Below are 24308 nucleotides of genomic sequence, written 5' to 3' on the forward strand. Positions count from 1 at the left end.
CTCCTGATATACAAATGCAGCAAAATGTGTGAAAACGGCTTATAAGTAGAAAATGATTATCTTTGCTTCATAACATAAGGAGAACATTATTATGCTTTATTCATTGCGTAATAGGTGAACCAAAATGTTATACGTGGTAACATTATAGGCAAAATGTTATATTATTATATTATGCGCTCAGAAATATGTTACATTATCGACTGGGGTAACCAAGCCAGTTGAGGGCATAAAAGCTTAAGCTGACACCTTTAAAAATAAAAGTGATCTTAAAGGCAGTATGATGTATCTTGTACTAAACTACAAACAAAAGTGTGAGAGTAATGTTATATGTTCAGAACACATTATTAGAATACTGGGGGAAGGCGGAAGCAAAGGCAACAATCTGACACTTAATAATTAACCTCCCTACTGATTTCCTTATCAACCTGTAGATGTGTTATTATAGGAGGGGTAACGTAGAAATAAGAGTACTTAAGGAAGGTAAATCCAAAATACCAAGCATTATTTTAGAGGGCTATATAACAAGGTAATACCTGCATTCTATTTCATGTTAAAGTGACTCATGTGAGTGTACCACTCCGACGTTAACACTACAGAGGAAAGATGCCTAAATACAAAGGGGTCATAACGACTGAAGACCGTCTCCTTGCCTCCACTTGGGATCATGTCCACATTAAACTAGTGGGGACAGAGGGGGAGAGCCGACGCAAAGCTCTTTCTACTGGACATTTTTTGTTCAAGGCTTGATCTGTAAGTTTGACATTTTAAATACATTCCTAGACAAATATTGTCAACTTGTTTATTTTACTATATTAAATAATTGTCAAAGTAGTTGACAATAATGTTTGTGTAATAAGGATTTACATGTAATTTACCTTTCATTGGACCTAATCTTTCTCAATGAAAGATTAAATCATCAAAGATGTTAATGATTGTGAATGCTAATGCAAATAAACGTGTTTTTAGAACTAATGACAAGCTATATATAGCTTTATAGAAGCTATATCACACTTCTCTCTCGCCCTGTCCACCTGTAGGTTTTAAAATTTGAGCTGGACTGCAAAAAGTCCATTGGCAAACTGGTACTGATTGAGCTGAACAAAAATCCCCGTCTTCTGCTGCCACAAGACCCCTGGTTCCCTGCCAAGGTGGAACTCAAGTCCCCTGAAGGAGAGACCTTCCTCTTCCCCATCCATCGCTGGATCACCAACAAAGAAGTTCAACAGTTCAGAGAGGCCACAGGTACATGGAACTTGTCACCAAATTGGTTATTGTATTTTGTATTAAAGTGCTATAACATACCTATGTTAGTTCTGGAATAAGTTGTATACAATTAAAAGGTACATTATGCAAGATTTTACATTTCAAGTTAGCTTCAGTCTAAACCCTGCTTCGAAAAAGTAAGGCATGTTGACATTTGTTTTTTAATGAAGCAAAAAGATTTCTCTATGCTGCCTATACCCGTTAAAGTTAGCATCTACATACGATTGTGTTTCAGAGTACAATCCAAACAATTATGAAAATATATGTATTTGCATATTTTACCTTTTTATGGTCTTCTATCATGCGTTGCAGCTTGTTTAGTGTTTGATGACATCCAGCCTAATGCGAGCCAAAGCAGAAAGAAAGAATTGAAACTGAGAAAGGAACAGTATTGGTATGTAATTTATATTCATAATTAATTAATTAAATAATTTATAATAGCACAAATCACATGCTTATTGCAATAATTGTATAATTGCTTGCTTAGGCAATGAAGTAAGATCCCTAATCTTGACCTTCATGCAGTTTGTTTGTTGCCCAGTCAGTGGGCCTAATGTAGAGATGATATGAGATCCGCTCACAAAGCAGCGAACATCAAGATCACAAGACACTTTGGTAGCAGGTGTCGGGGATCAGAAATCCCGATGCAGAATATCTGATCTGGCGTAGCTGAGACCAAATATCAGATTGAAATGTAGCGCTAGCATTTCTTAAAGAAGTTCCAAACCCAAAAATCTTAATCAAATGCATGAAGTTTTAAAAACGTAGAATAAAGTGTTAATATGGACTCAAATTGCCGACTAGGGGTTATACACATGGTAGTGCGCATGTTAAAGCTATACTGTACGATGTGAGAGAGCTAGCATGATTTGAAATTAGCTTCTCTTCGGAGTTCCGTTTAACTCCTCCCCCACCCTTCAGGACTCCCTGCCCCAACCCCTCGACACAGAGCCGTGCACGAGCGCTAATGCTGCTTACGGCTTACTTCAACGGCAACCATTGCGTCACTTTTCAGGCCATTCAACTCCCTCAGCTGTCGCCATCGCTGAAAAGAGAATCCAATATTTATTCTCGTTTTTCCTCGAGCATTCTCCAACTTTCCAGAGGGGAGAGAACGCGCAGGCTTGTGATTGGTTCTTTAGATTCGGGTACAATGTCTCCGATTGGTAAGCATTTTAACAGGTTTATAGCAGATACAGAATTCGTTTTTTTTCGCTTCTTTTTCATTGCCCATAAGTTATTTATTGCTGTCAGGATGTAAAAACCAATTTCAACAACATATTAAAAAGTGCATATCACTGGAATCGTACAATATGCCTTTAATTGTAACTGGGAGTTTTGGGTTACCAGATAAATCAATCAAAAGTTGGGACTACCCTCGAATCTATTTTAAGCTAATGGAACTAAAAAAGCCTGAAAGCGTTATGGCCGTTTTTTACCTTCGGATTCTGGCCGGGAATAGCTCCACAATGGTGTTTGGTTTTTCTTCTACGTGAAAGGTTTGCTTAATAACTATTAAAGGCTTCCACACATCATAGCTCAAGTGTATAGTGCAAAAGTAAGCTGAAGTTTATTGTTTCCTTGAATTCATCCGGAGGCATATTAAATCCTGCAAAGACTCAATCATCTAGTTCAATTTCAATTGATAAGCTGGACTAAAACGCATCCAAAACGCCAGGCGGGAGCAGCATAAATAGACCCCACGTTGGAAGAACCCCCTTTAAGAATAGCCAAAAAGCAGTGTTAAATATAATTATTTGTGAATATGTTTTTACAAATAATGCCGCATCCATGTACTTTGCTATCAAGAAATATGAAATACAAATTTAGGACAAAAGGACCCTGGTTCAAAATAGCTTTGGTGTGTGGAGCCCTCACGGGAGAAACTATTTGGTTAATTTTGCATGTTTCCCTAGCACATTTCAACAATTCATATGACAATTTGTTATTCTAGTGAAACCAATCTTACAGTTTTAAGCTAACTATTCTAGCATTGATAGTATTGAATTGTTATTAATAAATTGTTGTACTTTTATTATTAAATTGTTGTACTTTTTGAAATATTTTCCCCAGCTGGAGCATTTATGCAGAGGGGATTCCTCACTGTATGAAGGTTCACTGTGTTCTGTCCCTACCTGATGAGGTCCGGTTCTCCTTCACTAAAGAAGTACAGTTTGGACTCAACGCTTTACAAGGGTATTGTTTTTTTTGTAGTGTTTGAAAATTATGCTAATCATTTATTTGAGACAAACTAATAAATAACATCAATTGACAAACAGTGACAAGTAACACAATTCTGAAAATGGTGTGATGCTTTTTAAATCAACTTTCATCAATCAATAGGCTAACGCCTCGTTTCCACATACTTACATTCTCGTATGCGATCCAACCGTCTCCGACCGAAAGTCCATTCATTCCTATGGGATTCTCCGTAATGTCCGTTTTTCCTCCGAGACTCCTCCCCTCCGTAAAATTTCTGTCCGGTATGTCCGTAATATACGTTCAAAAAGTTTAACTTTCGCCGTCGTTTTACGGAGATACCGTATGAAAGTTTTTATGTTTTTCACAAAACTTGTAAGTACCTGGCAGGCCAACGATCTCTTTCCAAGCCTGGTTGGTTTTGTTTTTATCTCTGTATATGTCGATCCTCATGTTCCAAAGTACCGGTCTCCTAAAAACGGCCATTATCATACCCTCCCACATCTTTTGTCTCATCTAATTTTCGTCCGCTTATCCGGGGTCGGGTTGTGGGGGGAGCAGCTCAAGCAGGGGGCCCCAGACTTCCCTTTCCCGGGCCACATTGACCAACTCTGACGGGGGGATCCCGAGGCGTTCCCAGGCCAGTGTTGAGATATAATCTCTCCACCTAGTCCTGGGTCTTCCCCGAGGTCTCCAGGGAGACGCCAGCCACCCTTCTGAGAAAACTCATCTCGGCCGCTTGTACCCGCGATCTCGGCCTTTCGGTCATCACCCAGCCCTCATGACCATAGGTGAGGATAGGAACGAAGATCGACCGGTAGATCGAGAGCTTTGCCTTGCGGCTCAGCTCTCTTTTCGTTACAACGGTGCGGTAAAGCGAACACAATACCGCCCCCGCTGCTCCGATTCTCCGGCCAATCTCACGCTCCATAGTACCCTCACTCGCGAACAAGACCCCGAGGTACTTGAACTCCTTCATCTTTTGTCCGTAATTAAATTAATGCCCGTACGTAAAACACTAGCGACTCCTTCCGTCAATTTACGGAAGCACGGATACGAAAAACATACGTATGTGGAAACGAGGCGTAAGTGTGGTACTATGCTTAAAGGGGACATATTATGAAAACAGCACTTTTCCTGGGATTTGGGGTGTTGTTGTGGGTAGATGGTGCTCCCACACGCATACAAACTTTGAAATAAGTCTGTACATGATTCTTTGAGTGAGATACGCATTTCTGGACTCAGCTCGCCTCCGGCTACCAAACGAGCGAGTCAGATTCGGCGCACCATCCTACGTAGGAAGGGGGAACATTTGAATATTAGCTCCCACTTCCCCTCTGCCCTCCAATCAGAGCATCGCTAAGATTTTGTGGACCAGCGGACGAGCAGCTCCGGCGGGGTGAACTCGGCGCTTTTTTTTCTAATCCACTTATTTTGATTATTTGTCAAAATACAGCAAAAAATTTGAACTGATAATGATTAATTTTTAGTTTGACTACGGTTCATGGATGCCCAACGCTCCACCGACCCTACAGCGCCCCCCGCCGACCAACAAGGGAACTGCAGATGAAAGGTCCCTCCTGGAAACTCTCCCTGACATCAACGTCACCGTTCATGGCATGGCCATCATGTGGCTGCTCAGCAAGCAGTCCAGTGATTTTGTAAGTTTGCCACACTGTTATTTTGGGAGAACATATACTGTACATCCCTCAGTATTCAGTAGACCTATACTTACTTCCTTGAGTTTGTATACTTATTCCCTGGAGAATATGCAGTATACTTCTGATAATGCCCAGAGTAGCCTATGCTATTCAAGTGTTTAATGTATACTAAGGTTTACTTAAGGGGCGGCATGTGTTTCAGGAGGAAGAGCGGGTTGGATGGTAACCGGAAGGTTGCTTGTTCAATCCCCAGCTCCTCCTAACTAAAGTGTCGAGGTGTCCCTGAGCAAGGCAACTCACCCTAACTGCTCCCAACGAGCTGGCTGTTGCCTTGCATGGTTGACACCACTGTCGGTGTGTGAATGTGTGCATGAAGGGGTGAATGTTCGGCAATATTGTAAAGCACTTTGAGTGGCCACTGGTTAGAAAAAGCTGTATAAATGAGGTCCATTTACTCCCTGTCATATTTGTAGTATGCTGAATCAAATGGGTTATATTCAATGGGTTATAAATCTGTTATACTATAGGCCTAGGCATTTAACGTGTACGTGTGTGTGTGTGTGTGTGTGTGTGTGTGTGTGTGTGTGTGTGTGTGTGTGTGTGTGTGTGTGTGTGTGTGTGTGTGTGTGATGTATTTAACATGTGTTTATCCCAACAGGTGCCCCTTGGCCACTACCCTGAAGAGCATTTCTCTGAAAGAATTCCACGCCAGCACATGGAGATCTTCAAAGGGGAGCTTGGACTTTTAAGTGCACTTATTGAAGCCAGAAACTTGAGTCTGGAAATCCCGTGCAGGTTTCTGGACCCACCGTTTCTGGAGAATAGCGTAGCCATCTGAGTAGTGGAGCTATGGGGGGCAGGAGGCTCTGGTCCTGGAGGTGGACTCCCAGCTGAAGGGTTGGGTTCAAACTCCATTGTCTACAATAGAATAATTATTCGATTTTTATAAAGTAATTGAATTTGCACACACACACACACACACACACACACACACACACACACACACACACACACACACACACACACACACACACACACACACACACACACACACACACACACACACACACACACACACACACACACACACACACACACACCTTTCAATCTTAATTAGGTAATTCCATAGATCGTTTCAACAGAACTTTTGTCATTTGACATAATTTTGACTGTAGCCTACAGCAAAATCTATCCAGACATGGGTCTAAGAGGCTGAATCCTCAACATGCAAAATAAGGCATGTACACCAAGTTTCTTAATTTCTAATAAATCTATCGTTTTGATCTTTTAAACTCATGCCGCAAATGATAGCGCCCCCTACGCACCAAACTTTTCCAGTCCACCTCGGAGATACATGCATTACCAATCCGGAATATTAACACTCACACACACAAACTAACCAACACAGATGTATGGTAATTAACATACATTGAATTTGCCATAACTCTGCTATTTTTTACACAATCAAAACCATTCCTCAGGATTGTAATGAGGGTTATCATGAATATCAAAACCGTATTTCATTTAAGCTATGATTCTGAAGTACATTTCTGAAGATTTTCCGAAATTTTCACTGCACAGCAAAATCGTTCTTGTCTTTTACCAAATGTTATATCGCCCCCTATAGGAATTATGGAACGACGCTAGTTAGAGATCTGCTTACCGATGCTATGTATATAAATCCCAATTTTGAAAACTTTTGACCCCGATATGCTTTCGCTTGTTCTCTACCTGGTAGGCAAAATTTAAAAACTTTGAACTCCCAAACCAAATGTGTTAAAAATATCTCTAATCGAAACAGCTGTGCAAATCTATACCGTTAGAAACTCCATACACTGATCACACTGATCAAATTGTTATCAGTTTTCCCCAAAGACACATTGTACAATACAAAATAATTGTATTAAACCACTTTACCATAGAATCTGCAATGTGGATAGAAAGGTTTTGCATTTTCTATGGAGTTTCTTGCCTTTAAACTTGACATTTGGATTAAATGATGTATCAACACATATGATCACCCTAGAAAGCTCATGATTTGAGGAATAGATGTTATAAGATGTCATCACTGGTTTCCCCTACTTTCCTTTGATCCAAGTATTTTGCTCCAGAATTGCAATGTTCCATAGTGCTGCCTATGCAACCCGGTATCATGCGATTTCGTGCCCATGCTCACAAACGTTAATCAATTGAATCGTGTCCCAGAGCACGATTGTAAACCAATGCATTCTGAATGGGAGCCTTTGTCCGATTTTTTGTGCTGAACAGAATGAAATATAAACCTATTCATTTTGAATGGGAGCGTTTCTCAGACAAGAGACAGAAAGCGAGAGAGTATGCGCAGACACTATAGTGCACCCTTTAGTTATATATATCTGTCAATATTTCCGATTTTTTAAGCAGACCTCCTCAAAAACTGAAATGAACGTGCTCTGCGGAAGGAAATATAAACCAATGCATTTTGAATGAGCCATCAACTTAACGTGACGCATTCTGTACCAGCCAGTGTCGTTTGTGGGATAAGACTTTGCCAAAGGAATCAATGATACTCCACTTTTCTTTAATATTCGCTAGTACGTGGAGTTTCAGCTCCATCAGCCTGTACAGGGAAAAACACAAAAGCTTTTAGCTTAGTAGCACAGTGTTTAGCAGGCAGCCTAAGTAAGCAGCCTGAATATAATGACATGTTGGTGTCATGCTGAATGTGTGTGTGACCTTGTGTGTGTGTGGCTGAGTGAGCAAGGGGCAGCCAGCCAGCCAGCCAGCCAGCCAGCCAGCCAGCCAGAGAGAGAGAGAGAGAGAGAGAGAGAAAAAGAAAAGCTGTGATAGTAGGCGTTTCATGTTTGAAAACGTCATCCATCCATCATTCCATCAACCCTTTTAGGTTGTGAATGGGAAGACAAGAAAAAAAAAAACGGTCAGTGTTAAATGGCGTAGAATCAGTTGAGGTTCTGGGCCTCTGCTGTTGATCAGTGTTGCTTTTCTTTTGAAGAAAATAAGCTTTTAACGCATATATTCACATCCGCTACACATATTCACCCTCTCTACACAAACATAACATTCCCCCCCTCTACACACACATTCACCTCCTCAACAACATACAAATTAAGTCCCTCTTCTACACACACATTCATCTCAGCAACTCAAAAAATTAAAGGTAAAGCGATGTCGTCTAACTTCCGCCTCTCCTTGGGTTTGTCTTCTAAACTGATATGAGGGAGAGGGGGGGACCTCCCCTTCCCCCCCTGCTGTGAGTGAGGCGGGAGAATACATTTCTCACCGCCGACACAGAGTGAATGGATGACCCCGAGAACAGATCCGTGTGAAATGAGATATGAGGCCCGGGGGCCATCAGAGGGCCCCTGGGGGCCGGCGACTGACCGACAGCTGACAGGGGTTAAGGGCCTCAGAGGCGCCAAGGCTCTTGTCACGAGGCCCGGGAAAGTAGTATTGTAGTTTTGTATACACTCAGATACCCAAGTTTGTCTAAAAGGAGGAGGAGGGGGGGGGTCGATGCTTTCCACCATTACCACCTTTTAATAAGTAGGTTCTTAATAATATGAGTCTGAGAGGTTTAATCAGAGTGCACACACACATCCACACACACTACCCACACACTATTTCAATCAGGTGGATTACAACACCAAGATTTGAGGTTCAGCTTCTCAACGTTGCATAATGTTTATACGATAAGAGTTTTATCTCTCAACCTTTTTACGACTCTCCGTAAATCTCAGATTAAGGATGAATGGACAGTCCCTTCACAGCTTTGGGCTGACCTCCAGGTGTTATCCGTTTGTCAACCGCACAGCGGTATAAGACGTGAGCTAAACAGTAGCATGCATGTCATTAATCGCTAGGCAGTGATGAACCACAGTGATCCTGAGTTCCTGTGCAGACAGTGAGCCTCAGTGAGTGTGGTCTGAAAGTCCAGGCCACCTACTCTGTATAGCAATTAATAATGACACAGGCCTCACGGACAGGGACCCCTAACTCAGGGTTGACCACCCTGTGGGTTGTGCTAGGGGTTGCCAAATATGCATTTGGCGTCCCAGGAGCTTATCGATTAATAAGCAATTTGATGATACTTTGAAAATACCGGGTTGAAGGTTGCATGAAGGTCTTGAGTACACAAACGGATGCCTGAAGGATCAGCCACGAGCAAACAACTCCTAATCATGACGCTATGCGCTTAAAAACGGACCAGGAAGGCCTGTTCTCGTCTGGGGGTGTTGGAACCGGACTCCATCTGATGGTCGCCACAGAAAGGAGGACGCTGTCCCAATGCCGCCGTCTCCTTGACAGGGTCCCCACCTGCTCCTCAGAGCAGAGGAGTACCTTCAGCACCAGACTCTTGGCCACGAGGAGTGCCAAGGAGTGCCACAGGAAGTCATTCATTGCAGGGGCCTTCAAACTGACTCCACCCACTACCAGAAGTGAGTGATTCACTGAAAGACACCATTTTATCACATGATGACACAGATGACTTGAGCGATATGCTGCAATATACCTGTGACACTTTATTGAGCTTCAGTCACACGTAGGCTCTTATACTGTTGTTTTATATACAAGCGTATTTTATTCCATTCTGCTGTTGATGATCATTTGGAAACTACAAGTTTAGCGGTTTATTGGGTGCATAAAAATCTTGCGCATACGAACAGATTTCTGAAGGATCAGCCTTTTGATACATATTTGATCTAGAATGTGATTTTTTTTTGGTAGTTTTGTGTTTATATTGCTTTGTGTGTTGATGATATTAGATTAACTATGATGAAATGTTTCAGTCCATTATCGTGTCACAGATCTCATTTGTGTCAAGTGAGATTTAACTTTGTGTCCGGTGATCTTTGAGATGAGATTTGAAGTTCTATCACATTTCTACATATCTTCAACTGACTTTGTCTTACACATGAATAGGATATAATAATATTTCAAATGTATGTCTACTGTGTGACGTCAAGTATTCAAATAAGTATCACATGATAATCACCAACATGAAACCCGACACTTAACATGTCCTATGACAGTGGCTGTCTGTAGCCTTTCAGTTGCATATGCATATCAACTATAATTTGGATTATTAAAGTGAAACATGCTCTGTAGTAGTTGATTTTACACCACACACACACACACACACACACACACACACACACACACACACACACACACACACACACACACACACACACACACACACACACACACACACACACACACACACACACACACACACACACACACACACACACACACACACACCTTGAACTCGCCTCGGGAAGAATAAAGACCTATTGGTCGGTCCATTCATCTTCATAAAGCCTGTATATGCTACTGTACATTGATGACGTGTGCCGGCGCTGTGCTCTGCCTCTCATCATGTGAAGGGGGCTTCATGTGAACACTATCGCAGAGCGTTTTAGTCCTGATCATGTGAAGGGGGCTTTAGTGTTACCAAGGTGAAAAGACCAACCCATACAAGTTACATTTATAATAGATAATGGAAGGAAGCCAAGAATTGATAATAATAGTAAAATACAGCTGTATTTAATAATAGCTGTATGAAATAAGCTATACATATGAATAAGGAATGCTTGAAATTTATGATACATTAATAATTATACATTAAAGGAATAATACATGCTAACTTGATTGGCTCGCCCACGCACACCACCAGCTGTCACACACAGCGGATAAAAAGGTAACAAGTCTGAACTGAATTAAGCATGCTCTCATCTCAGAGGAGTTCTCAACTGCTGAGCTTTTAAACAGCTTAGTATTTAGGTTCCATTTTTATTTTAAGCTCTAAAAAAACAAAAAAAACCCGCTATGAACTATCACCTTAACTTGTAAGCTATGACCTATAGTTTTGATATTTACAGACAAAATGTCTATCGACAATAAATAAATCTATCAAAGAGTCTCTTCACGGGATCCTTCGCTACTCGATTTTGGAAGTACCTACTGGCACCTTACCCAATACAGAAGAGGCCACGCCACCATGGTCCTTGGAAAGGGAAGGGTTATGGGAGAGATTCCGTTGGTTGCAATCTACAATCTCCCCGCTAGTGGCCTGTGAGGGACCGGCGTGGTCGCCCCACGTATCTGGGATACGGCCAACTGGAAATTGCGAGTGTGGGCAAAAATGAGGGCAATGGACTCAGGACTAAGAAAAAGTGAAGTTTTAATCTCTCCAAAACATTCACAAAAAATATAGCAACGTTCCAAATGAAAAAGGAAATGACTTACCTTATTGAACCTTATTGAATGGTTCAGCAGGATCCTACTGGGTCGTCAACTTCTCTCGAAGGCCACCCGGCTGGTTTAACCAGTTAACAATGGAGTTGTGATTTCATGTCCTGTAGCCAGTTGTGGGGGGCTGATCAGGTATTCTGCCCAGGAATTCGGCCAGGTGCCATTTGAGTGTATCAAGGTTATCCTGGGTGTTGACATTTTTCGGTAGTGCGTTCCAAAGCTTAGCTCCTTGGACGGCAAACGAGGCATCGTATAGGGTTTTGGCAGACGTTTTCGCTCTGACATAGAGCTTGGGTAATCTAGCTCTCCATCCGAGCCTTCCGGTGTAGTAGAACTCCATGTTGATATCATTGGGCACTTTCTTGTGTAGGAGTTTCCAGACGTGGATTATGATGTATCTTTCACGCCTTCTCTGCAGTGACTGCATCGGTCAGCAAACAAAAACTAAGATAACATAACATAGGATATCATAACCAAAACATACGTCTTTCGTACTGGCCTCACGTCAAACCAGCACCACCTTCAGCCTCCAAACACCAAATGAGCAGCCCTTAAATAGGGAAATGCCAATTGGCCCAATCAAGGCCGTATGGGCCAGACCATTAGTTGGGGGAACATTTACCTAAAGCTACCTTACCACACTGCCCCCTACCGGGACGGAAGACTAACTTCACACCAGCCCAATCTAATATATATACACACACACACACACACACACACACACACACACACACACACACACACACCCACACACACACACACACACACACACACACACACACACACACACACACACACACACACACACACACACACACACACACACACAATATAATAATAATAATAATAATAATAATACTCTAATGCGAGACAGTGAGAAGGGGGAGGATTTCACCTTCTCACATTTCCCACCACCTCCGGAGTTTCGCCAACAGGATGGCGAGACACAAAGTCTGCGACAGTATTCTGCTTTCCCGCTCGGTACTGCACCGTGAAACGAAATGGCTGCAGTGCCAAGAACCAGCGGGTGATGCAAGCATTTGAGTCCTTCATGCTACCCAGCCACTGTGAGGCGCGGTGATCCACAACGAAGGGGTCACGCCCCCACGCCCCCACACACACACAATATAATAATAATAATAATAATAATAATAATTACTCTAATGCGAGACAGTGAGAAGGGGGAGGATTTCACCTTCTCACATGGCACCCTTGATTTAACACAACGGACCTTGATTTATGTTTTAAATTAAGGGAAGTAGTTCTACATCCAACTGTTACTGAGTAAACATTTAATTTTTCTCTTGAATGATCAAGTGAAAACTGTCTTTGAAAAATGAATTGGACCCGAAACCAATCATCGAACAATGAATATTGTAATTAAACACAAAAAAATATGGTATTTCACATCATTTGACAAAAGATGACCCTGGAATTGTCCCAAAATGCCCCAAGCGTATTACACAGGAGAAAAATAGGGTAAAAAAATGTATTGTCCTTCATAAAAAGACATTGAAAAAGAGAAACAACCATGTGCAGAACCTAAGTTCTGGTAAAGTTCAAGACTAATCAGTGAGCAGTGCGTGCACACAAAGCCCATACATCATACATAAACTATTATTCTGTTTTCTACTGGTTTCGTGTTCCTTTCTTGACGTCAAACCCCCTTGGGCTTATTTACATAGGTCTCTTATCACAGTCACACAGTCTCACACTGCTATTCACGAGAAACCTGTGAATAGCAGGAATCACACCTTTTCAAACTTGGCATGCCCACTCCTGAAGACATGAACTATTAATATATTTCACACAGGCCTTATTTAGTTATAACACTGGCTTTTAAATCAGTGTTTTCTTGATTCTTCCAGGGTAGCTGGAGTTCAGGAAATAGACCAGGTCGTTCAACTCTCGGTTGTGGATTTTCTGGTTTTGCATGAATCACATTGTTGTTAGGTCTTATTTATTAATTAGAGGTTAGAAAGGTTCAGTCCATTTGTAAACACTATTCTTCACTCAGGCAGCTGCTTTCATTCATTGTGTTTCCTACTGTAATTTCCCTCAGGGTTTCAACTATGCTCAAATACCACGTACTTCTTTAGTTTTGCCTGGATTTACAGAAATGTTTGATAACCGTTGAAGTGATGAAGATATTGAGGTTATTGGCATACCTTCCCTGCTATTAAAACACAGTGGATGGACCACAACATTGACAAAATGTTGTCAATGTTGTCAATTGATAGTTTGCTACATGCCAAAAGTGAGCGATGGTAATATTGAAATAAAACCATCTTCACCAGATGCAAACAGTGTTGTCATTTATTAGTTCCCTCAAGTTTAAATAACCACGGATGCTTTATGCCACTGTTCGTGCTCTGAATGGCTCAATTTCAGAATGTTATCTCGTGATTATTTTAGAAGCAGTTGCCAGTTGCAGGAAGTTTGGTTAGACATTTTTAATCTGAACTGGACTTTTTAAGAGCATTACTAAACATTACAGTAAACATTGAAATTGCCAAGGCGACGAGAGAAAGTTAGGTCACATAGCATTGACAACAAATTCTTAACACGCCAAGACCAAAGGCACTCTTCTTAATGGAGTGTTCCATTACTCTGTGGTCTCAAGCAGGCCCGCCGCTCCCTATACGCAGAGTACGCAGAGTGTGTAGGGCCCCAAGGCACCCCCCCACCGAAACAGCCAGCAGCGGCCCTGGTCTCAAGGCTAAACATTAACAACTGGACTTTTTTGTCTTGAGTTTTGCCCTGCAGTAACCCCTGAGCTTATCGTTAAACAAACAAAAGTGTTTATTTTTATTCTCCAGGAAGTGCTCTTAAAAGAAGCCCTTGATCCACTGGCATAATTACTGTAAGCCATTGAATCACAATGGATGAAGCAAAAGCGACAACGTTTTCCCCCCAATCACATGACAGGTATATAATACACAATGTTTAGGTCATGTGACACTGACAAAAACGGTATAAAAATGACCTCAAATCGTTCTTCAATCCACAGACCGCAGGGTTCACTGCTACTCACAGGATGGGCTGCAGAAGAACAGACTGCGTGGAAAGGCCGCTCTCACGACTTTTTGAGAAATTGGGCGGACTTGTTGGCTCCTATCCCATCGGATTCTTCATCGTTCCGCTGGTGGTCTCCTTCATTTTGGGAGGGGGGTTTTACTTCATTGAAAAAAGAACAGACAACGACATAGAACTGCAATTCACACCGAGAGATGGACCCTCCAAGAAAGCGAGAGCCGTTGTCCAAGAATACTTTCCGAGGCAGAAGTCAGAGTTCTCCAGCCAGAGGCTGGTCAGTGAAGGCCACTACGCCACCATCATCGCCGTGGCCAAAGGAAAATCCAACATAATGACCAAAGAAGCCTTTGAAGATATAATAAAGCTGGACCATAAGGTCAAGAGCGTCTCTGTTGTGGAAAACAAGTGGACCTTTGTCACCTTGTGCGTAAAGGTCAATGGTGGCTGCGTCCCAAACGACCTTCTTGAGATCATCGAGTATGACGCAAGCAAAATCGGTCACATGGACATCTTCTATCCTGTGCACAACTCATCAGCCCCCTCAAAGCACACCTTTCTGGGCTCCACCATTGGCGGGGTGAGAAGGAAAGAGAACGGCCTCATCGACTTTGCCAAGGCCGTAAAGTTAGTGTACTTCCTGGAGAACAAAGGAGGGGTGGAAAAATGGCTTCAGCAGTTCCAAAAAACCTTCTTGAATGACCATGGGTACAAAAACGTTATGGTATGTGAAATACATTTAGGAATAATAGATATCACAGATGTATTTAGAAAAAATCCTCAGGCAAGATTGTTTTGAATCAATGCCAAGGCCTTTAACGCATTTCATTTATTCTCTAACCATTTACAAATTTGTATTTGTTCATATTTCATCAATGATGTGGAAACCTAGGTCTCCTACTACACATCCCAGTCCAAACAAGAGGAGATTGACAAACTGACCGCTGACGGGATCCCGTTATTTTCCATAACCTACGCCCTCGCCATCACCTTCTCTGTGGTCTCTTGTCTGAGGTAAGGGGAGCACCCGGGGTCAAACAGAGGAACAAACGTCTGAGGTTACTTGACATCTGTGCAAGCCCTCTCACTGATTATTGCCCAGGTGTATAATGAGGACTACACACCTGTATACATAGCTAGTAGAAACATGAATCATTCAAGGTATGCATTATTGAACTATTCAAGGTACACAACACCATCTTACATTAGAGACAATCAAACATGTTGCTCATTCAAATCGAACAATAAGAAGTGGCTAATCAGTAGCCAGACCTGTCAACATTGAGAAAAATAACCACATTACCACACCGCTAACTACTCTACTTCTCAGTTTTATCTGGTAACTGTCGTATGTATACCATCCGCACCCCGTTCTACTTTTCTTTCTTTCATTTTATTTGGATAATTTCATTAATTTTGCTTGCCGTTTGTTATACTTTTAGTATATGTTTTATGTGTTTTATGTCCATTTGTTTGTTATACCTTAGGTGTATGTTTTATGTGTAATGGGTCATTTTATATTTTGACTCGCACAAAGATGGGTATAGTTCTTTTAGTTCTTATGAGTTACGTTTTTTTAGGTGCATGTGGCCTGTCAACATCGGCCGATGGACAATAGATAAACAGCTAATTCTGGCACATTGACATTTTCATGGTTATTAATGTGCATTGCCCATGTCTAAAACTAACCTTGAATGAGTAAACAAAGGTCTACCTCTATGTCAGGATAAATGATTCCCATCATTTTGTTTCCAATCTTCAACAAGCTTCGAGGTAGCCTCAATAGTTAGATTGTTATGAGTCCCGGTTTCCATGTGTTCATATGTGGAAGGATGGTTGTCACTGTGCTACCTGCTCGTCTCCTGTGTAGACTGGACAATGTGAGGAACAAGGTGTGGGTGGCGTTGATCGGGGTCCTCTCTGCTGGCCTCGCCGTGCTGTCCTCTTTCGGCCTGCTGCTCTACGCCGGTGTCCCCTTCGTCATGACGGTGGCCAACTCCCCCTTCCTCATCCTGGGTGAGGAACAGTTCTCCACGCCCATGGCCTACACCAGTGTTTCTGATCGTAGGGCTCAGGACTCCACTTGGTGGCATGACCTGCATGTGGGACCACGACTGATTTTTGTATCAAATAAAATCACTTGAAAGGTCTCATAAAGGTCCAGTGCATACGAACATACTTTGAAGCCGACTGATATTCATTATTTAGCGAGGTGAAGTAGGCGAACGTCGCCTGTGACATTGATATTATTGGCAGAGGATTGCACTTAAACAACAGCTCTATGCACTAAGAAATCTCTTCATGCGCTACAGATAATAGAGTGTAGAACAAACACTACTGTCACTCATAACACAAATAATCAGCCGGCTGTTTTTAAGTACCATGACATGGGAAGTAGACTAAATCTATTGAAGATATCACACATTGACCATGGACCATGCGCCCTGGTACCGAGCAGACCCATAATTTGTGTTTGCCCTACTATGACACATCTGTGAAGAGCCTGTAAGCATTTTCATAAACAAGCCCTTATTTATGATGACATGTTAGCCACCTGAGAAGACATGATGTTTTACTGCTTTGCCTTGATCTTCCCATTCCAGGTATCGGTGTTGACGACATGTTCATTATGGTCTCTAACTGGCAAAACACCAACGTCAAGGACTCGGTTCCCAAGCGAATGGCACACACCTACAAGGAGGCGGCAATGTCCATCACCATCACCACCCTCACCGACGTGCTTGGTTTCTACATCGGCCTCATGTCCGACTTCCCTTCCATCCAGTACTTCTGTCTGTATACGAGCACGGCCATCATATTCTGCTACGTCTACAACATTACCTTCTTCGGGGCCTTCATGGCTCTGAATGGGAGACGAGAGGAAAGAAACGGACACTGGTTGACCTACATGAAAGTGCCGACCGAAGCCCCGGCTAAGTCCTCTTCCTGGAACACCCTGTGCTGCGTGGGAGGAGACTACGACAAGGAAACTGGAGCAGAGAAGATTCAACCTGTAAATAATTTCTTCAAGAACTATTATGGTCCGCTGCTGACCAAACCTTGGGCTAAGGCTGCGGTCATCCTGATATATGCTGGCTACCTTGCTGGAAGCATCTACGGTTGCTTCCATGTAGAGCAGGGCATAGACCTAAAGGATTTAGCGGCCGATGATTCATATGTCATTAGTTACTATGAACGGGACAGGAAATATTTTTCAGGTTTTGGTCCAAATGTAATGCTTGTTGTGAGAGAGCCCTTTCCATATTGGGACACGACAAAGCGTTCAGAGCTCCGGAAATGTACTAACGACTTTAGAGAGTTGGACTTTGTAAGTAAAAGGTTGTACACATCCTGGCTGGACGCGTACGAAAATTTCGGAAAGAAAATGAATCTCAACCTCAACAACAAAAAAAGCTTCATGGCAAACCTTCCAAAGTTTTTCGTGGCAGTGCCGGAATTCAAGCAAGATGTGAACATCACGAGAGGAACCATTCCTGCATCGCGCTTCTTCATCCAAACGGTTCACATCTCCAACTCCTCGATGGAGATCAAAATGATGAATGGTTTGGAAGAGAAAATGAAGACATGCGGGGCGGCCCCTTTGATCATGTTCCACCCGGCGTTCATCTACTACGACCAGTACGCCGTGATCGTCCCCAGCACAGTGCTGAACATCGGGGTGACCACGGCAGTCATGCTGGTCATCTCACTCCTGCTGATCCCCAACCCGCTCTGCTCCATCTGGGTCACCGTCTCCATCGGCTCGGTGATCGTGGGAGTCACCGGCTTCATGGCTCTGTGGGGCGTGAAGCTGGACACCGTCTCCATGATCATCCTGGTGGTGTGCATCGGCTTCACCGTGGACTTCTCCGCGCACATCTCCTACTGCTTTGTCTCCAGCAAGAAGCCCAGTGCCAACGGCAGGATGGTGGACGCGCTCTTCATGCTCGGCTATCCAATCATGCAAGGCGCGCTGTCCACCATTCTGGGTGTGGTGGTGCTGGCGGCGTCCAAGAACCATATCTTCAGGACATTCTTTAAGATCATGACCTTGGTGATGGTATTTGGGTTGTTACACGGGATCACCTTCCTCCCGGTGTTTTTGACGCTGTTCTCTTGTTGTTCATCAGAAAAGGATGAGGAGAAACAGGAAGTGAAGGACAGTGATGCGGCACATAACGTAATGCATGACAGCAATAGGCCTGACGACCTGCAATATGCATATGACAACAAAGACTTCGAACAGTGCCACAGAAATATAATGATTTGGAAAGAAAACCTCAAAGTCCATAAGCAACAGCTTAATGTTTACGTAATAGGAAGTGGTCAGCACAAACATCCATGTTTGGAATATGATCCAGACTGTCCATAATGTATATAATTGATACGTCAATATTTCCATAATTTAATTATGACCCTAACCCTAACCTTATACTGGGACTTTTGGGTCAAATCTGAAAGACAACATTCAATGCAGTGATGTGAAAGTTCAATGTTTTTATTTATTTATTTATTTATTATTATTACATTGTCATCAGACTGAGTCGGTAGGCCGAGCTCGGCCTGGCTTGGTAACCAGTGGTAAGTCATATTAATAGCCAACGGGTGCATGAATATGAAATTTGAATAAACGCATATATGTATAACATTTAACCTTGCAGTATGTCTCAGTGTTAAGTAACACTTGCATAATAGAAATATGTGGATCCTGTTTCCCCTTTACATCTTGATCATAACGGCAAAACGGTATAATCTTTGGACAATCTATAGAATCAGGGGTCCCTCCAGGATCCCAGTGTGGCAGGCTTAAGTAAAGACGGGACGCCTCATGTGTGCGGATGGTAGCACACGGGGATGGTGAAATGCACGGATGGTGGCCAGGCAGATGCTAGGCTGACTAGGGGTCTGTCAGCCTCCGTCACGGCTGTCGACCGAGCGGACGACCGGTCACCCAGCGTGACGGGAGAGAGAGGTCTCTCCAGCAGAGGGAGTGAGAGACAGTAGTAGGTGTGGAGGGAGTGGGTGAGAGGGGTGATGGGGTAGACAGAGAGCAGGGGTGAATGTGGGGGATGTGTGAAGGAGAGGGTGGTGAAAGAGAATGGTGGGGAGAGAGGAAGAGCAAAAGGGGCATGAGCAGTTACAAAAGGAGAGGAAAGTGAAACTGGTAAAAGAGGGACAAATAGAGAGGAGGGAGGAAATTAGGGAGATCGAGATAGGGGAAGACCAAGACAGAGATAGCAGTGGAATGAGGGATGAAGAGAAATAGGTAGAGAAAGAGGGAAAGAGAGGGAGAGAGAGAGTCAGAGAGAGAGAGAGAGAGAGAGAGAGAGAGAGAGAGAGCGAGAGCGAGAGCGAGAGCGAGAGCGAGAGAGAGAGAGAGAGAGAGAGAGAGAGAGAGAGCGAGAGAGAGAGAGACAGAGTCCACAAATCCACAAACCCCCAATGCCTTTTCCTAACCATAAATGAGTTTTCCGATCGGAATCACACGCCGATTAAATTTGGGGTCCACAGATTGATGCCAGGTCGAGGTGTCGGGGATGTTTGCAAAATAATACAGGATTGGACTGGTTTGGAGACCATGGCCTGGTCGTAAATGTAAGCTTTTTTCAGTGATATCAGTCTGACTAAACCTTTTGGGCGCTGTGTCTATTTGTTGGGAGAAACTTACAAAAAATAGAGAAAAGAGAAGAAAAGAAAAAATACTGCCAGAATTCACTTCAATCCTTCAGGGATAGAAATATTTATCACATTTTGATCAAAAGTGTACTTCAGACCGAAATCCCATTTACACTGTATGGCTCTGTTTCAATATGATATGTTATTATATGAATTGATATTTAATTTATGTTCATGTTCAAATACATGTTGGACCCTAACCCTGACCAAACCAAAGAAGTCAATATGCATGCATTTATTTTGTATTATTTTCCAGATAACTCAAGTGTAAAATTTAAAACATAACGTATAAGACAACAGGTGAAAAGTTGGAAAAACACAAGATAATGAAATATAGCGTAGGCTACAACATGCTGGCATAATTCAGATAAAGGCATGGGTTTGTGACACTAACAATAAGTGGTGTTAAGTCACAATTTAATTCAGTTTGTGTTTGGCAGGTGTATTTGCATTAATTGAAGGGGTTAATGTGCTTATGGTCTGAATAGCTTGATATAAATTAGAAAGTTCAAATGAATAGTGATTTAGTCATAATCATTTATAATTCAACTAGAAATGACGAATAAACTTAATGTTTGATGTATGCAAGTCAAAGCAATTATGTAAGCATTGGAGTATTTCCTTAGAAAAATGTATTCGTGGACTGAACATTTCCTCATCATCATCATCATCATCATCACCACAATAATCATCATCGATGTCTGCAGTCGATATCAGCTACCTGTACTAAAAAATACAGGCTTTCATTTCATAAATGGAATAATGGTGAGTCATCAACCATGTTGTGTAATATCGGCCAATAACCACGTCCACCAGCCATCCAGGCATCACTACAGCGAGACGCCAGGCCAAGCCTTCACATTTCCATACACAACACACCGATGAACTGCAGCGGTAATTGCGAGGAGCTGGAAAGACCATATTTCCGATGTCTCTCCATCCTGCTTGATCGCGGGATCGCAGGAATAGGAGTCGTGGCTCGATCCGATCCGTAATCACAGCCTCGCATATCCCGCCAACCTTCGCTTTCTTCCTTTTTTTTAACAAACGATCGCAAGACAGATTTTATTTTAATCGGAGCTGTTATCGTCCTGATCGTTAACCTCGACCCGTGATTCTGAACGAAGCCCTCAGCACCGGACAGCTCCTCGGCCGCTCCGTCGAACCCCCACGCGGAGGCGACATCGTGATTGACACCAGAAACGACCAAACACGAATCAAGCCCACTTCACGAGCCCTATAAGATAATCAAGGAGACGGGCTCAGCGGTGTCTCCGCTGTTTAGTTACTGCTTGTTGTGTCGGAGGAGGGCGGAGTGTATTTGTCATCCAAGTGTGAAGTAGCCTGACTCGACTCCTACCCAAATAACCGGGTTTTTCCACTCCCTCACTTCCCTCAAACCCGCTCCATGTAGGAGACACTCATCATCACAATCTAACCCGCTGAAGACGTCAGGCGGAACGGCAGGTCAGTCTTGCTGGTGTCTTGGGTCGCACACGAAACGCGAGACGATCGGAGAAGCCACAGCCGCCAAGCGCATACTCACATCAGAGCGCGAGATCTGACATCTGGGGAGGAGGAGAAGAAGAACAGAGGAATTTACGAGCCCATTTCAAACGTTATTATAGATTTCTTGGTGGAGGACCGTAGCTTGGGGCTCGCTGATCCATCACTAGAAGTGATGGTTTAGAGAGGAATCGCCCGGATTGATACCAGTTCCCCCCATCAGCTCTGAACGACTGGGGGGTGGGGGGGTGGGGGGGAGATGGCTGTTTTCCGGTTCACGTTGCTGTTGCAAGTGGGAATTGTTATTGGATTAAGTCACACATATGCAGAATGGTCCGCGCGCGAGAGCGATGTCAGACGGCGGCCAGCGAACAACAGCACTGGGAGCAACCCTCGCCTCGCGCACCTCAGCGCCCTCCGCTCCCCCAAAGATGCGGCGGAGCGCGCGCAGAAGACCGGTGGGCATCTCCCGAAGGTGGTCACGGCTTTCCTACACACGGGGGATTCCAGCACTTTAAAACACGCCAACTGTTCCCGGAGATACGAGCTCACCTCTCTGCGGGCAAGGTCACACGCGAGCCCTCATCCCTCCATGGGCAGCGTGCTCGACACGGTGGTGCACGCCACAAACTTCCTGAACATGATGCTCCAGGCCAACAGGTCCAGGGAGCAGAGTCTGCGGCGAGACATCGAGTGGTACCATGCCCTGGTGAGGAGCGTGCTGGAGGGAGACCCGAAGATTCACCGGGCGGTGGTCACGTTCAACACGGAGCCGTCCTCCGCGGGGCCCTCGGTGCTTCTTCAGGCGACCCGGGCGGGCGGGGAGATCGTTCTGCAGGACCTTTCCGCCACGGCCCAGCAGCACCTGAAGGACCGCACGGTGGAGACCGAGTGGTACCATGACGTGAAGAACAGGAAAATGCCCAATTTTCACAAGCGAGTGTTGAGTCAGGACTTCACGTCTGTGGACAATTCTTTGAAAAGAGGCGAGAGTTTCATTCCAGACAAAACCAACATCAAGTGGTCTGCCCCGTACCTGGAGTGTGAGAACGGGAACTTCGTCCCCCGATGGCTCCTGACCCTGTCGGCTGGATTCTACGGCCTCAAGGCCAGCCTGGCGCCAGACTTCAGGTAGGACCCAAACAACATGGCCTCTGGGCAACTTGACTTGTGTCAAAGCAACTCTACTTCTACGGTAACACATGCTAGCTGGTAGCCTGACATATCCGTCCACTTTACAAGTTTACTGCTCTGTATGGGGACAGATATGACACTTAACCGTTTTATTCTTTGCAAGCTCACCGATTCCTCTCGTTTGTTGTTGTATGAAGTATTTTCTTGTCCTCGTCAGTCAAGCTGCGCGGGAACTCGTCACGTCAGGGGCCAATAGGGCTATAAATAGCTCACTATATTAGCTCGCTGTATTAGCCTAAGAAACACCTGGCAGCGTTAATTCATTTTTCTATTTTAGCGCACTGGGCAATTTATTTTCATCAGAGCAGATGTGTTTAATAACAGAATTTTTTTTCCCTAAAAAGTATTTTAATTGTAACTGCATGATATTTGTAAAATGTTTACAAATATGCAGTATGTTTCTCTTCAAGGCCTATAGTCTATAATCAATATGTTAAGCTATATTTAAACGTCTATCATCGCTCCATCTTTCACCTCTTCCCTTCTTTCAGTGTGTGTGTGTGTGTGTGTGTGTGTGTGTGTGTGTGTGTGTGTGTGTGTGTGTGTGTGTGTGTGTGTGTGTGTGTGTGTGTGTGTGTGTGTGTGTGTCTGTGTGTGTGTGTGTGTGTGTGTCCAGTGGGTAAGATATTAGGTTGACCTGTCCATTATACACATGGGTGGGCACGCCCATTTGTTATGTCACTGAGCGGTCGATTTTGAAATAGCTTGTCTAATAAACACACTTTTTTGATCATTTATGCCAGTTGTGACACCGTGTAGGATATCTCCTTACCAGTGCGTTTAGACCCAGTTGTGACACTGTGTAGGATATATTTCCTAATACCAGTGCGTTCAGACACAGTTGTGACACTGTGTAGGATATACCTCCTACCGGTGCGTTTAGACCCAGTTGTGACATTGTGTAGGATCTCCTAATACCAGTGCGTTCAAACCTCCTCATAATCCTGGCCGGCATCTCAGTGTTTAATATTTGATTCAGATTGCTGGTTGTATGGCCTGCGTTGGATAAATCTTTAATTGATACACAAGTGTTTCACGACCAGCAGTGTATCTGAAAGGATTCGCAGCATGCAGTGATTGTTCTGTAATGGTCTTCTGTCTCTCTGGTTTACAACTCTTCATTCATTTACAGGGCGGTCTGTTCTGTTTTTTGGGGTTGTATGTGAATACGCAAACAAACCATGAATCAAACAGAGATCTTATACCCCCAACCACTTCCATTATGGCATTTTTAAAAGTGTTGAACTCAATGAAGGATGACCCAAATAGTAAGTCTGAACCTTGTCAATGGAAAATGTTTTCCATTATTTATTTCTGTTTTCGTTTTTTAAGGTCTATGCCTCACAAAGGTTAAACCATCTCAATGTCGTGCATCAACATATATCCTCAACTGTATCACAATTATAAAAACCTTTTAGCAAAGTGCTCTACACTGAGTTCATTGAGGTATTGGGGGTTAGGGAATCTTGCTCAAGGATGACACTAAGATTTGAACACAGAGCCTTTTGGCTGGGGGTCAAA

General features: G+C 43.5%; 2 protein-coding genes and 2 long non-coding RNA genes across 4 annotated transcripts in view; 3 read left to right on the plus strand and 1 right to left on the minus strand.

Moving 5' to 3' along the window:
• The first annotated feature begins 456 nt into the window (after positions 1–456).
• Positions 457–4849, plus strand: LOC130377700 (uncharacterized). The gene is made up of 5 exons (XR_008894289.1): positions 457–750; positions 1038–1242; positions 1576–1657; positions 3337–3459; positions 4708–4849. It is a non-coding gene; the product is annotated as an uncharacterized LOC130377700 (long non-coding RNA).
• Positions 4850–5878: 1029 nt separating this feature from the next.
• On the minus strand, positions 5879–12020 carry LOC130377701 (uncharacterized). Its single transcript, XR_008894290.1, has 3 exons — positions 11373–12020; positions 11100–11243; positions 5879–6041 (listed from the first exon to the last, which is right to left on the minus strand). It is a non-coding gene; the product is annotated as an uncharacterized LOC130377701 (long non-coding RNA).
• A 2395-nt stretch (positions 12021–14415) lies between these two features.
• Positions 14416–19221, plus strand: ptchd3a (patched domain containing 3a). The gene is made up of 5 exons (XM_056584792.1): positions 14416–15135; positions 15304–15425; positions 16282–16427; positions 17015–18656; positions 19182–19221. Exons 1-5 carry the CDS (start codon positions 14416–14418, stop codon positions 19219–19221), a joined length of 2670 nt encoding a protein of 889 aa, XP_056440767.1.
• Positions 19222–21852: 2631 nt separating this feature from the next.
• gpr158a (G protein-coupled receptor 158a) overlaps positions 21853–24308 on the plus strand; it is a 47364-nt gene continuing 44908 nt past the window's right edge. Inside the window, exon 1 of the mRNA XM_056584310.1 lies at positions 21853–22724. Coding sequence (XP_056440285.1) covers positions 21853–22724 — 872 coding nt within the window. The remainder of the gene's footprint in view (positions 22725–24308) is intronic.

The sequence above is a fragment of the Gadus chalcogrammus genome, chromosome 23 (genome assembly GCF_026213295.1).
Source record: "Gadus chalcogrammus isolate NIFS_2021 chromosome 23, NIFS_Gcha_1.0, whole genome shotgun sequence".
NCBI classification, from domain to species: Eukaryota; Metazoa; Chordata; class Actinopteri; order Gadiformes; family Gadidae; genus Gadus; species Gadus chalcogrammus.